General features: G+C 39.2%; 2 protein-coding genes across 10 annotated transcripts in view; one reads left to right on the forward strand and one right to left on the reverse strand.

Annotated features, from left to right (window-relative positions):
* CLN5 (CLN5 intracellular trafficking protein) overlaps positions 1 to 15,451 on the forward strand; it is a 56,952-nt gene that overhangs the window by 31,364 nt on the left and 10,137 nt on the right. The window contains exon 4 of one of the 2 annotated variants that reach the window (XM_049647107.1): positions 11,929 to 12,282. The exons of the other annotated variant lie outside the window; for it this stretch is intronic. Coding sequence (XP_049503064.1) covers positions 11,929 to 11,978 — 50 coding nt within the window. The 3' untranslated portion in view covers positions 11,979 to 12,282. Of the gene's footprint in view, positions 1 to 11,928; positions 12,283 to 15,451 lie in introns of those variants that run through there. 2 annotated transcript variants of the gene reach the window in all.
* MYCBP2 (MYC binding protein 2) overlaps positions 14,277 to 15,451 on the reverse strand; it is a 283,512-nt gene continuing 282,337 nt past the window's right edge. For all 8 annotated transcript variants that reach the window (XM_049647093.1, XM_049647092.1, XM_049647095.1 and 5 more), the window contains one exon: positions 14,277 to 15,111. In XM_049647093.1, coding sequence (XP_049503050.1) covers positions 14,996 to 15,111 — 116 coding nt within the window. In that variant the 3' untranslated portion in view covers positions 14,277 to 14,995. The remainder of the gene's footprint in view (positions 15,112 to 15,451) is intronic.

Below are 15,451 nucleotides of genomic sequence, written 5' to 3' on the forward strand. Positions count from 1 at the left end.
CTGGTTCTCCGAGGCAGAAAGACAAACTGTAGCTGCTGACCGCTGACATACCTCTGCACCGCGAGGCTCGACCTGGAATGGCCACGACAGCACCGCGGAACTCAAGGGGTTAAAATACAGGCTCTAAAAATTTATACACAGCATATGTACATAAGGTGTTCTTAAAAACTGCGAGGAATTATCGCAGAATGGTGGCAGTGTTAACACTGGGATTGCAAATGATTTTTATATTTAAAATATTTGTATTTTCTAATTTTTTAAAACCATTTTTATCATCGTTATTACTTTTTAAAAACCATTTATAAAGGAGATAGACTCCTGGGACGCCTGGGTGGCTCAGTTGGTTAAGTGTCCATCTTGACTTTGCACAGGTCATGATCTCATTCATGAGTTTCAGCCCTATATGGGGCTCTTCCCTGACAGCATGGAGCCTGCTAGGGATTCTCTCTCTTCCTCTCTCTTTCTTCCCCTTCCCTGCTCATGCTTGTTTGCTCGCTCGCTCTCGCTCTCTCTCAAAATAAATAAACTTAAAAAGAAAAAAGTAGATAGACTCCTGAAGTTTGTAAAGCTTTCTGAAACATAATAAGGAAAGCATAAAGGACTAAATGGCTATTTGAAAAATAACCCACAAGTGAAGCCTTTTATCAATCCAGGCATTTTTGTGTGTAAGTGCTACCAACTTAGCTTGTTTTAACAGTTTGGATTTGGGATGCTGGGTTTTCTTAAAGTGAGAAATGTCCTTACATACAAAATCATAACTTGAATCATGTGTCATTCCTCCTTCCTCCCTCAAAAATAAAAAGAAAGTAATTTTTCACCCAGAGAGGTCTTGTCAATGATCTGACCCATATGTAAGAGTCTGGAAAGCAGTGATGCCCAGAGACCGTTCTACTCTTCCATTGCAAAAATCAAGCTAGGAAGCCATGTGTAAAATTACATTAAGATTCAGTGTGGGAAAATAGGGGTGTTTTTTGTTAAGGGCCTGGTATCTGATCAACAGATCAAGCTGAACAAAGTCTCTAGCAACATAATAACGTGGATGTACCTGAACTGCAACATTTTTTAGGTCCCCCTCAGTGACTAAATGATGAAGAGTAGTAATAGGAAGTTATTAAAACTCTCACACTCCCAGTTGTAGTCCCTTTTAAAATCCTCTTCCTAGTCTATTCTCTCCCTAAAGAAGGGGAGGATCTTGACACATTTTATGTATTGAATGTTCCCTCTCCTTCCCTATTACTGTGTTTTAATGATTTTATTTGACCTTTTTGCAACTTGTGTTTTTTTTTTTAATTTTTTTTAACGTTTATTTATTTTTGAGACAGAGAGAGACAGAGCATTAAAGGGGGAGGGTCAGAGAGAGAGAGGGGGAGACACAGAATCTGAAACAGGCTCCAGGCTCTGAGCTGTCAGCACAGAGCCCGACACAGGGCTTGAACTCACGAACCTCGAGCTCATGACCTGAGCCGAAGTCAGACGCTTAACCGACTGAGCCACCCAGGCGCCCCACAAATTGTGTTTTAAAACTTGTGTTTATTTTTAAATCAGTCAATACTTATTTACATTTATTAGTTGTATTAGTCAAGATCAATGCCATTTTAGGGGAAGGAAGAAGAAGGTGTATGTGGGATAGTTTGGTCCAGCACAGAAGAATGTTTTATTGCTAATCCTGTTTAGCATTGCCAATATATGTGATAATAAAAGGCATACCAATATTTAGTCAGCATTATTATTGCTTTTAAATTCTCTACAGACAATGTACCCCCTCTACCAGGGATGGGCTATTCCCACTACCTTCATGAGGAAATAGACATAATAAAATACTTTTGGAAGCAATATAAATTGGAAATATACAATTTTTGCATGAATAAATGAGATCATCATGGAAAAAATTGACATTTAAAATTTTTATTAGGTGCCTACAGTATTATTTTCATGTGTGAATGAGGATAATAGAGACCATTTTTATCAGCATTTGACCTTGTATTTTTTCTATTGCTAAAGATGCTATAATTCTGACATATCACAGTCATGTTACGTATGACAATTTACAGACTTTTGTTCACCTTGGCACTCCACTGATTAAGATAGGTTAGGTTATGTTGAGTAGCTCCTAAAACACTATTTTGATTCCTTGTTTTAATGACTTTCACAGTTTTTAGGAATATTGCTTCAGTATTTTGTATAGTTTTCCTCAATCGGGGATTGTCTCTTGTTTTTCTCATGATTAGACCGGGAGGAAGATCACAGATGTATGAAGTACCATTTTCATCACATCATGTCAAGGCTACATGTTGTCAAAAGGACTTAATCCCTCTTAATGTTCATATTAATTAGGGTGAGGTCAAGTTACTCCACTGTAAAGTTACTTTTTTCCCTCCATTTCCCTACTTCACCATTTGGAAGGAAATCACTAAGCACATCTCACACAAAAGGGTTGGGGAGTTACGCTCCATCTCCTTGAGTGGGGAGATGTCTGCATAAATTATTGGGACTTACTCTGCATGACAGGATTGCCTCCATATCTCTTCATTTCATATTGTTAATGTTTTTATTGCTCTGTACTAAAATCTTTGTAATTACCTCAGATATGTCTGCCAAGTCACTTTTTCTTCAGATCGGTATAGTTTCTATTAAGCCAATCTGTGCCTATATTTTTTATTTCTAAAAGTGACACTTGGATCTTTTTCACATCTGCTTGATTTTTTCTGATTTTTTTCTCTTGTTTTTAATTCTTTTTTTTTTCTTTAATCATTTTAATCACATGAAATAATTGGGGGTCTAATCCTGATTTTTGTAAATGTTTGTTCATGGTGGGTTGTTATTCATGTATTTTATGGATTATGAGTTCATCTTCTGTGAAGCTTCAGGTGTAGGAATCCTGTGCAACCTGGTTAAGGGTGTGTCACTCTAGGGAGGTTTTTTGTGTTTGCTTCTGCTACATGCTGCAGGGTATTACTAGCCTGGAACAACTTTTTATAATAATTTCTTGACTCCTGGGTTCTTGGGTCATGACAGTATAAATTCAGGTGCCAACCTGTGTGAGGGCAGAGCCATGGTTATGAATTCTCAGAAAGACTTTTTTCCTAACCTAGAGCTCAAGCTAAAACAGGTTACTCAATTATTCATCTCCCTGTGAGCTCAGCCAGCTATTCTTTGAAGAGGATAAAGATCTTTAAAATTCCGTCTTTATGCACACATCTCAGTTACAACTTCTCTTGCAAACTCATCTCCGGTCTTCATATAAGTCACTGTCTCTTCAGATAGTTCTTTCCTATCAACCCCTCCATTTTGCTGTTACGGACTTCACGCTCACTCCTCTCAATTCATCCTCTATGTCTTTTAACTGCTCTTTCATATTTTTCTTTCTTTGTTTCTCTTTGTTACATTATGTATTATCTTCTAACTCACTGATTTTCTCTTTGCCACCAATCTAGAGTTCATACCAGCTATGAACTAAAATTGAAAATTCTTCTTTTTTTATTAAAAAAATTTTTTTAACGTTTATTTATTTTTTTGAGACAGAGAGAGACAGAGCATGAACAGGGGAGGGTCAGAGAGAGGGAGACACAGAATCCAAAACAGGCTCCAGGCTCTGAGCTATCGGCACAGAGCCCAGCGCAGGGCTAGAACTCACGGACTGTGAGATCATGACCTGAGCCAAAGTTGGACGCTCAACCAACTGAGTCACCCAGGCACCCCGAAATTGAAAATTCTATTCCCCAAATTTCTCATTTGTTTTTCATACTCATCTAGTCTTAAAATAATCATTCTTTATGAATTTCACAAACATGTATATGATTAATATAAATATATAATAACCATGTGGGAAGTATATATAGAATTGAAAATAAATGAATACATAGAAATCTGCAGTAATAATCCTAGTAGCTGATGAAAAAGAAGTCAATCCAAATGATATAAGGGAAAAGATGCATTAATAAAAGTAACAGTACTAATAAAGGAAACAATAGAGCAAGAAGATGGCATCGTCATGAATGTATATGCACCTCACAGTGTACAAAATGCATGAAGCAACAACGGATAGGACTGCAGGAAGAGATTAATCTACAACTCTAGTTGAAGATTTTAACACACCCACCTCAGAAACTGATACATCAAGCAGGCAAAATATAAGCAGAATCATCGTAGAGCTGAAAAATAAAGACAGTAACTTTAAGCTCTTGGGTATATGGAATTTTATACTGCAGAGTCATTGTAGAGAAACAAAACATTTATGAAACAGACCATGTATTAAGCCACAAAAGAGGGTAAAATCCAGAGTTTCAGTATAATACAAACTACGGTTGTTAGCCATAATGCAATGAAGTTAGAAATGAATAATGAAAGAAGAGCTAAAAATGCCATCTGTTTAAAAACTAAATAAAATAAATTACTACACGAGTTAGAAAATAAATCATAACAGAGATTAAGAAATGTCTTTGTTTTAAGATAATTAAAATACCACATATATTAGTATTTAATCATACATCAGTAGAAAAACATCTATACCAACACTTAAAATGAAATTCAGAGTTTTAAATATAGCTATCCAGAAATAAGGACAATTCAACAAAAGCAAAGTATTTAAATAAATAAGTCGAAAGAAAAAGAAAAGCAGGAAAAAGCCAAAACATTCAGAACAAATGTATAATGATAGTCTACAAGGTGGCCACCCCGTATTCCTCCCTTCCCCACAGCATCATGCTGTGCCCCACATTAGGTATGAAGTCCAGTCACCTTGCCCTTGAACCCAGGCTTGCCCTGGTGATTTGCTTTACTGGTAGCACAAGACAGAAGTGATGTTTTAAAACTTCTGAGGCTAGATCATAAGAAACCTTACAGCCTTCATTTGGGTCTTTTGGAATGCTTACTCTTTGCATAGTGTGTCAGAACAATCAGTCACCATATTATAAAAAGACAAAGCCTCATGGAGCAGTGCACAGTGAGTCCACAGAAACTTGAGAGATAATAATACACTGTTTTAACCCATTAAGCGTTGAGTGGTTTGTCATATAGTAGTGGATAATTGGAAGAGATTTAATAATAAAGACAAGGGCAGGAATCCATAAAATAGGAAAAAAAAATAGAGAAGATTATAATAAACAAAAGCTGTTTCAAATAAAAGTGAATAAGGTAGATGCAACTCCGGTCAGATTGATTAAGAAAAAAAAAGGTTGCAAATTGAAAAGAATAGAATTTTTAAAAGGAGAAACAAATACAGCCACCACAGATATTTAAAATTATAAAAGTATGATATATTAACTAATAAACTTGAAAGCCTAGATAAATTAATTCCTAGAAAAATATAAAATGCCTAAGTTGGCAGGAAGAAGTAGAGAAGTTGAATAAAACAATAGTCTTTGTAGTAATTATCAAAGCCCTCTCCCCCCAAATAGCCCTAGGCCCTGATGGAATTACAAGTGAGCCCTACCAGATTTCCAAGAAAGAGTTAACCCTTCTATCTGATACAAGTTACTGGAGAAAAAGATGAAGAGGAAAAGCTGCCCAGGTCATTTCTTTTTCTTTTTTTTTTTTTTTTTTTTTAATTTTTTTTTTTCAACATTTTTTATTTATTTTTGGGACAGAGAGAGACAGAGCATGAACGGGGGAGGGGCAGAGAGAGAGGGAGACACAGAATCGGAAACAGGCTCCAGGCTCCGAGCCATCAGCCCAGAGCCTGACGCGGGGCTCGAACTCACGGACCGCGAGATCGTGACCTGGCTGAAGTCGGACGCTTAACCGACTGCGCCACCCAGGCGCCCCCCAGGTCATTTCATGATGCAAGTATAATCATGATTCCCAAACCAAATACAGAAAAGAAAACTATAGTCCCACTTGTCTTACAAAAACACGTGCAGAAGTTCTAAAAGAAATATTAGTTAATCAAATCCAATAATGTACTACTAAAACTAAAAAATAAATAAATATTTAAAATTTAAATAAATAAGACAAAAAGTAAACAAAAGTGACAATAACACTCCAGAGGCCCCTGTCCTTTTGCCTTTTTCACAACACATATTGCCAGCTGGCATATAATAGACATAATGTATATCTGTTTAATGTCTGTCTCCCTTACTAGAATATAAGCGCTAGGAAAATGTGAACCTGGGGTCTGTTTTGTTCATGGATCCTAGGCTCCTACGACAGTTCCTGGCTCAGTAAATGTTTCTTTGAATAAAGAAAGAATAGGACAGGACAGGGCTTATGTTGGTATTACACCCTGCAGTGCCTGAACATGAGCCTTATTGTGATTCAAATCTGTCATGGGGAATAATTAGACAGGCAGTTTGATGTCACAAGGAGGGGAGAATCTCAAGAGGTAAACAGGATGGTGACAAGAAAATAGTTATAAGTGAGCTTGCTTATGGACCAGAGGACCCAAATTATACAGACTTCTGTGCTTTTCTGACTCACCAATTTCACATGTCCTCCTGGGAATGGGAAACCTCACGGCAAACAGGAAATCTGTTCATAGAACACAGGAGAAAGAAACTGTAGCTCCTGTGGTCCTCCTCCTCCTTCTTCCCCTCCTACCTCCTCCTTCCATTCTTCTTCCTCCTCCTCCTCTCTCTCTCATTCTCCTCCTCCCACCTTCTCCTTGCTTCTTCTTCCTCCTCCTCCTTTCTTCTTCCTTCTTCTTCTCTTCCTCCTTTTTTTTCTTTACTGTCTACAAGGAGCTTGGTGGTTGCAAAGGAGGGAAAAAAAACCAAGGTCTCCGTCCTTCTATAGCTGTCTAAACTATTGGGATAACACCCACTGGTGAGATTAGAAAATGTTATGTACAACTATGTATGAATAGGTTCCTAATAATAAGACTAACATTGTATACAAAGGTGCTGAGGGCATTCCTACAATAGGAATAGACAGGGAAAGCTCATTCATTTAAGAGGTCAGTTTTGAATCAAATCTTGAAGAAAGTAATGGGATTTGGCAGAAGAGGGGCAAGCAATCTATCCAAGTGGCAAGAAAAGCACAGAGTTAGTAAGTTCACAGAATCATGGGGAACCTGGGTGGCTCAGTTGGTTAAGTATCCAACTCTTGATTTTGGCTCAGGTCATGATCTCATGATTTGTGAGATCCAACCCTGAGTTGCACTCTGCGCTGACTGTGCAGAGCCTGCTTGGGATTCTCTGTCTGCCTCTCTCTCTGCCCTTCCCTTGTTTGCATACTCTCACTCTCTCAAAATAAGTAAACTTAAAAAAAAAAAAAGTAATTCTTAAAAAAAAACAAAAGACCACAGAATCATAATTAGAAGGTCATCATGTTCACTTCCTATCCAGGACTGAAGTCTGTAAGGGCATCTGTAGTGGACACCTATTCACATGTCTATCTAGCAGCTCCTTGGTGGGGAGCCCTTCCCCATCTATTTGGTTTTAGTCATAGCTTCCTGTAGCTCGTGAACCTGGCCCCTATGCATCCGGTCTAAGACAGTCTTGCCCCAAGGAATTCAGAATTAATTCTGGAAGGAAGGAAGGAAGTAGTCCCTTCCTTGAATGCTTGGACTTGTAATATTTAGACCCAGAAGCAATAGGTGGTCATTTTCTACCACATGGTCTGGATGCTCTGCATTGAGATGCTCTGCAGTGAGAAAGAAGAACAAAATAGATGCAGAGAGGGGCACCTGTGTGGCTCAGTCGGTTGAGCACCATACTTCAGCTCAGGTCATGATCTAATGGTTCATGAGTTCGAGCCCTGCATCTGGCTTGCTTCTGTTAGCCCAGACTCTGCTTCAGATCCCCTATCCCCACCCTCCGCTCTCTCTGCCTTTCCCCCACTCATGCTGTTTCTCTCAAAAATGAATAAACATTGGGGCGCCTGGGTGGCTGAGTCGGTTGAGCGTCCGACTGCGGCTCAGGTCATGATCTCACAGTTTGTGAGTTTGAGGCCCGCATGGGGCTCTGTGCTGACAGCTGAGAGCCTGGAGCCTGCTTCAGATTCTGTGTCTCCCTCTCTCTGCCCCTCCCCCACTCATGCTCTGTCTCTCTCTCTGTAAAAAGTGAATAAACATTAAAAATTTTTTTTTTTTTAATGAATAAACATTAAAAAAAAATAGATGCAGAGAGAGGACCTACAAGAGACACAGCCAGACAGAGCCCCCAGCCCTGGAGGTATCCCAGCGATTGCATTTGTTTTGTTTGTTTTTTGCTTACTGAAGTTATTTTGAATTTGCTTTCTTTTGCTTGCAATCAAAACTCCCAACCAGTATACACGTGACCTGGAAAGGCTCCTCCTTGGGTCTCACATGATGTTTCCTTTTACCTGAAAGGTGACTGTGGAATTTGGTCTCACTGTGTCCCATGTCTGGGCACGTGGGTGGGAAGTGGCATCTTCTCCGTAGCTGCCATTAACTGAGGGTGATTCTGCCTCGTTATACAGGGATGGTGGAAGGCTGGGATGGGCCTGGCTCGGCTGGAGTCCCGGGAAAGTGAGTGGGCATGATGACTGCCTCTTTTTCCTGCCATCCACGTGGACAGGTCCACCACAATCTTACTATAAGAAAGACACATGCAGTTCTTTCCCGAGGGGCAGGCGGCTCTCCCAAGATCCTGTTCTGCGTTCACAGGATGTGCAAGCTGGAACAAACTACTCGACATTTTTTGTGCTTCAGTGTCCTCACCTGTCAAGTGGGAATAATAATAATAAAAATAACAATATCTACCACGCAGAGTTGTCATTAGAACTGAGTTAATGCATGTAAAGCATGTGGGTCAGCGGCAGGCATACAGTAAATGCCCAGTAAATGTTAGTCAGCGCTGCTATCATTATTACTGGTTCTGATTCCTCTGGTGAGGACGCTCACTCCTCTAGGATGGCTTGCCTCAGCAACACCACTTCTCTGGGTTTTTCCAGAGAAAAATAGCCTAATGAAACTATTTCGTTTTAGGCCATCTCTATTTTAATTCTGTCTAGGGTTAGATTGTAAGCTTCTCAAAGGGAAGAAGTGACAGGAACCTTGTCTTTCAAGCCACTGTCTGACCCATTTTCTGCATTATCTTCCCAAAACACGTGTCTTTCCTCAAAAAAAATCTGAAGATCGGTGACAAAATTCAGACTGTTGAGAGTGGGATTCTAAGCCGGTATTGTTTATTAGAAATATATACAGGTCACAGATGCAATTTAAAATTTTCTAAATTAAAAAAAATTTAATTTTCTAAATTAAAAAAAAAGTAAAAAGGGACAGGTAAAATGAACTTTAATAATATGTGTTATTTAACCAAGTCAGTCCCAACTATTATATTTCAATATGTAAGCAATTTAAAAAATAACTCGATAGTTTCAATTCTTTGCCTTTTAGTACTAAATCTTTGCAAACCCTTGGGCTGGTTGTTTAACCTCTGTGAGTCTGAGTTGCCTCATCTGCCAAAGAAAAACAGTTGTTCACAGGTTTGTGGAAGGAGAAAGTGTGATAATGCCCATGAAGCCCATTGTATTTGTTCTTACTGCTGCTGTAACATATTACCACAGACTTAGTGGTTTCAAACAATACAGATTTATTAATGTATATAGTTCTGGAGACCAAAGTCCAAATGGGCTAAAATCAAGATGCTGGTAAAGCTGCATTCCATCTAGAGGCTCTAGTGGAAAATGTGTCTCGTTACCTTTTGCAGCTTCGACAGGCTGCTTGCATTCCTTGCGGGCTCACCCCTTCATCCATCTTCAAAGCCAAGCAGTGTAGGGTCTTCTAGGCTCTTTCTCTGGCTTTGTTCTTCTTGCCACATTTTTCCCATATTAGGACTCACATGTGATTACACTGGGCCTGCTGGATTAATCCAGGAAACTCTGCCCATGTCAAGGCCTATACCCTTAATCACATCTGCAAAGTTCCTTTTGCTGCTAGAGGCCACCTAGTCACATCTCCCGGGGATTAGGACATGGGCATCTTTGGAGGCTGTTATTCTGCCTCCCATGCTCATGCATTGGCACAGGGGTTGGCTACTGTAAGCCCTCAACAAATATTCTCTCGTTAGAAAACCTCGATTATAGTTCTTAACAACAGTGTATTATTTACACGCTTTTGTATTTGTGTTCTGTGAAGGTCTTATCTCTAGCACTTGGCCCACCACGTTGCACATATTCATGTTCATCGAGTAACTTCTATGTGTAAATCATGGTTACTAAGCAGCTGGGAACACAGTTCCCACCCTCATGAGCATGCACTGTCAACTGTGGATACAGAACGGTGCTCAAATATTTATTAAATGGATTAATAAAGCAAAACAGCTTACGTCCACTTCAGGGGAAACATCATTGGTTTGGTTTTTACCATGCTCTCTCCCTGGGATGCTCTTTCCTACTTTTGCTTGTCAAAATTTATCAATTCTTGGAGTGCCTGTGTGGTGCAGTCAGTTGAGTGTCCAACTCTTGATATCTACTCGGGTCATGATCTCACAGTTCATGAGTTTGAGCCCTGCATCAGGCTCTGATCCCTACTTGGAATTCTGTCTCTCCTTCTCTCTGCCCCTCCCCCACTTGTTCTCTCTCTCTCTCTCTCTCTCTCTCTCTCTCTGTCTCAAAATAAATAAATAAACATTAAAAAAATAAAAAAAAAATGATCCATTCAAGACTAGGCTCATATACCTGCACTTTGCTTTTTTTGAGGAAATGGACATTGCCAGTTGTAACTGAACATGCTTCCTGTCTTGCCTTGTTAGCCAAGAAACTTGTTTCAAAATTTTTGGCCTGTTCTCTAGCAACTACCTAAGACTATGTGGTTACTTACTTGACACTCATCTCTAACCTTAGGTTTCCTTTCATAATTTTTTTCAGCGTAACTCCCTTCAGTATTTACCTATTACAGTCTCTGAATTTTTTCTAAGCTACCTTACGTCATTTGTGAAATGAAGACACTGTGAGTAAGTCATTTAAAATCTAGTACCCTCCTGTGTCAGTCAGGCCCTCTGGGAAAAGATGCCAAGATAGAGTTAGAAGTGCAGTAAGTCTGTTTGGGGTAGTGCCTATGAGAGATGAAAGGGCAAGGGTGCAGTGAGAATGGAGGGCCGTCAGACTGTGACTTGGGTGTGGCATCTATGAAATGGTAGAGAGAAGGAAGGTCGGGTAGGAAGAGCTTCCAATTGTAGCGCGGCTCTAAGAAAGTCTGGGCTGGCCCAGGTCCTGGTGGTTTGCCCAGAAGGGAGCGCTGCCTTGGGCAGAAATGGCCAGGTCCTAGCTCTCCACAGCCCTGCCACTGGCCAGGGCTTCCCCGGGGAGAGTGCAGCTTTGGACCAAATGCTGTGGCAGGTGTGGAGCTGGAGGCTGTCAGCTAACCACGCTCTGTGACGTAGGGGCCGCCCCACAAGGAGATCTGAGCTGTGCACCTCCACATCTAGATTGCACGCTTCTGGAGGCAAACACTGTCATGTTCCCTTTGTAACTTTGCCTGTGTTGCAAGTGTCCAGTTACTATTTCATAAATTACTTTTTGTCATTGAACCAGTTTGGTGATGTAATAGCAATAGCATGATGTGGGAGAAAGAGCTTGGGTTTTAGAGACAAAAAGAACTGGATTCACATCTCAGGGTTTTTTTTTTTCAGACAAATCTAGATTAGATTAGCTGGGATCTGATGCAAATCATTTAACTTCTCTAAGCCCTTAAAGTCATGAAATGAGATTAACCATGCTGTAGCCTACAGAATTGCTGGGAGGATTAAATGAAATGCCTACAATTTGGTATCTGCCATTTAGGAGGTGTTGAATAAATGTTCTTTTCTCCTTTCACTTTCAAGTTAAGATTTTATTGTGGGAGAAAGTGCTTGTGTAAATACTTTCTCATTTGACTTAGATTAGGTATTATTTTTTTCTAGGAAATTGTGATTAAAAAAGGGTAAGTGGCTTACTCAAGTTCACAAGTTGGCAGAGGCAGACGCAGGACCCAAACCCAAGCCTTCTGGCTTCAATTTCAGCTCTTTAAGTACTGTTGGTGTTTTTCAGGAAAACGAGCTGCAATGTCCCATCTGGGAGCTACTGTCAGAACCACATGACCATGTGCAGGTGGAACTCAGTGACCAAGTGGGGAGAGACGTTGGGGCTGAAAAGTCTGAAAAAGAAGGGGAATCAACACCTGTTGTGAATGGAAAGTGAACAGAGAATACAGATTTTTCAAGTAAGCTTATGGACTCTAAGAGTTTTTAGACCTAAGCAGTCTGGCCAGAAAACTGCTTAAAACATGGCTTTTCCTAGGCCTGCAAATATACCAGAAAAGGGTTTCTTTCCGGATTCCCTAACTCCTGCTATTGTGATTCTGTTGTTTCTTGTCTTTTTCTTGGTGCAGAGTACGCTTGAGCCAAAAAGCATGCCAAGGCATTTCCCTTCTGTGCTTTGTCATAACTTATTCCTAAAGTTATTCCTAAAGTTATGTTCTCTGGTTTTGAGATGCTTGAGATATGATTAAATATAGCATCCTCATAAACAAAGGTAAGTTTTATCCTTTTGATTTCTAGAATGCTGATTTGAGATGGCTCATTCTACTCAAGCATCTTGTTAGTTTCCTGTTTCCTTTCTTTTCCATGCCAATTCACACACTGGAACTGATCAATCTGCCAGCTAAGTTAATGGATACAAAATGGTATTCTTTTCAGTTCTCAAGCGTCCGTGATGTCTCCTCTCTGTGTGACATTCTGAAGGTTGGCTTCATTCCTGTGGCCTGTGATTTTAAATCCACTGTAATTACAATGGCCTCACCACATTCTCCCCTCCAGGTGTCCTGGATATTCCTAGGAACAGCTTCCATCTCTGCTCCTACTTTGTGTTTCTTGGAAACATTTAAAGTCAGTTCTGAGCCTGTACCTTCCTTCAGTCTTCTCCCACAGGACTTGGCATGGGATGAAGAGGACTGGGGAAGAAGGGAGACACAGCTTCCTAAGTAGATCCTGAGAGTTAGATTCTGGGGCTGAGGGGTTGTCTCGGGAGCAGGGTCATCCCTTTCTGATGCCTGTTGCCCAACATCCTCATGGCACAATGACTTGTTCTGAAGAAAAAGACTGTATTGCCCTGAAGGTTCTCGAATCTCTTTTGAACACAGGCAGCCAGTCCCAATTGGCCCTTTGAGGATATAAACATGCCTTCAGAACACTTTTCTTCTTAAAGCTCAAGATTTCTTCATGAAATATTAACCCAAGGTATTCTGCAGGTTCAGAGTGGATTAGTTCTGCCTGCAACCCTTTTAGCTTGGCTTGGAACCACCAAGAGTGCCCTTAATGACAACAGATTACTCCTGCTTTCAAACACATTGGGGCAATTAAAAACTGCTTGCAACTCTGAGGCAATATCACCCAATGCAAAGGGAGTTTGCATAATCCGCTTAAGAGATTTTAAAAGAAAGTGTTATTACTTTTTCAGTGATGGGTCAGATGTATCTTATTTAGATTAAGGGGGACCTTCTTCCTTGCTCAGCAAGCCCAAGAGCTTGCACATTCAGCAGATCCACAAACTGCATCATGAAGAGATCAATCTGTGATATTCCGATTTTATTTTTGCAGTAAAGTCTCCAACATCAGGAGTTAGACTACTCACACTGTTCTATTACATTTTAGAATGTTCTGCTTACATATTTTTTTTCTCATGCCTTTCTCTGCCCCTTGAAATGCTACTTATTCTTCAAGATGGAGCTCAAATGGCCTCTCAGCTATTCTTCTCCTAACAACAACAAAAACCATTAACAGCAATCTTTCCTAAAGCCTGAAGGGTAAGACTTGGGCATGTTTATGAAATTTATTAGAAGATTCTCTAAAGAGTTACCTGTGTTCAGATTTGATCTTTTCATTTTAAGTTTCTTCAAGGCAAAGATTATATTGACGCATCAATTTATGTATTTCCAACAATGGGAATATAGAACAAAACTGAAAAAAAACTTTTGTCATTCTCATGAAATAAATAGAAACTGATTTATGATACTTATAAATAACAATTGTCAATTTTATGAGTTAACTATAAAAAAAGATCCACAGAAACACACTGTAGTCTGTGAAGAAGAGACAAGTGATTTTGTTGATGATAAAAGTCCAAAAAGGTTCTGGTTAGTAAGGTAGAGGTTGGTCAATTTCCTAGATGGTTTTTTTCCCGTCTTTGGCATGTGTCTGTTTATTAATACATATATTTATTTGTTCTTCCCAGTGTTTAATTAAGATTCCAAAATGTACTTCATTACTAGTCTTATTTTCCCTAAGAGTTATGAAAGTTATCATTGTGTTGTGTCAGTGAATTTTTTTACAAGGAAAATTGGATGGAATTTAGACCTTAAAGGTATTTAAATTTTGTTTCTGAAGAAACACCTCACACAGTTGTTAGACTTTATCACTGTATAAAAATGTACAGTGGTTTATTGACATGTACATTCCAATATGTTTACAGCTGCAAGATAATGAGGCACACTCAGTATTGCACTTCATTAAAATTTCAGGCTCAACTTAACCTAGAAGTTTAAATGAAACTGCATTTGTAATTTAGTAATTCTTATACAGAACAAACATTGATATCTTTATATACAGTGTGATACTTATTACATTTATATGCCAGTCCTAACACAATTTTTTTTTTTAAATAACAGTCTAGGAAATAAACCAGAATATTCTTCTTTTCATCCCCACCCGTGATGCAATTATACAGGATTACAAAAAAGGCAGTATACAATAAACAATGATTATTTTTCTTTTTTGCTTGAAAGCCAGCATCATTCTTAGTCCATGGGCATGGCGATTCTTTTATATCAATTATCTATAAATGTTCAATGCTTCACAGGCCAATGACGGTAATGGCCACATGCAAACACCTCACAAGTTTGATGTCTTGGTTCAAAAGAAAATAAACTGAAATAATGGGGAAACTTTCCATAGCAAGAATTATGTACATGGTATTTGGCATCCTTCTTGCACTGTGAATGGTTCATTTTCATGGATGTAAAAATGGTCCCGTCCTTATCCTGAGCAGAGTTTAAACTTTACCACATCCACTTGGGGGATGAAGGCAACTTCTTCTCTGTAGACAAAGGAATCTGAGTGTTCTAAAAAGTGTGAGCATTTCTGCACACTCCACAGCCCAGAGCAAATTCTTCCCCAGTGGGTGGATGAACAACATGGAGTGGACATTCAGTTCCTTCTAATTGTTTGCCTTTGGGACCTATATACATTTTAAAGGAGGCAAAAGCATATAATTAAGAAAACACACACATATATACAAACCTAATGTAAATATAAATTACTGATAAGATATTCAAAGAAATAACAGGACTATGGTTACACAAATACAAATTTTAAAAATGACAGAATCTACCTACAACATCTTGCCTAGAAATCACCTCTATGAGCTATAGATTTTATTCTATTAATGAATGAGATACCTCATCTTAAACATTTTTATTTTTTTTAATGGAAGTACAGTTGACACACATGCTACTTTAATTTCAGGTGTGCAACATAATGCTTCCACACAGCTATACATTATGCTATGCTTACCCCAA

This window comes from Panthera uncia (genome assembly GCF_023721935.1).
Source record: "Panthera uncia isolate 11264 chromosome A1 unlocalized genomic scaffold, Puncia_PCG_1.0 HiC_scaffold_16, whole genome shotgun sequence".
NCBI classification, from domain to species: Eukaryota; Metazoa; Chordata; class Mammalia; order Carnivora; family Felidae; genus Panthera; species Panthera uncia.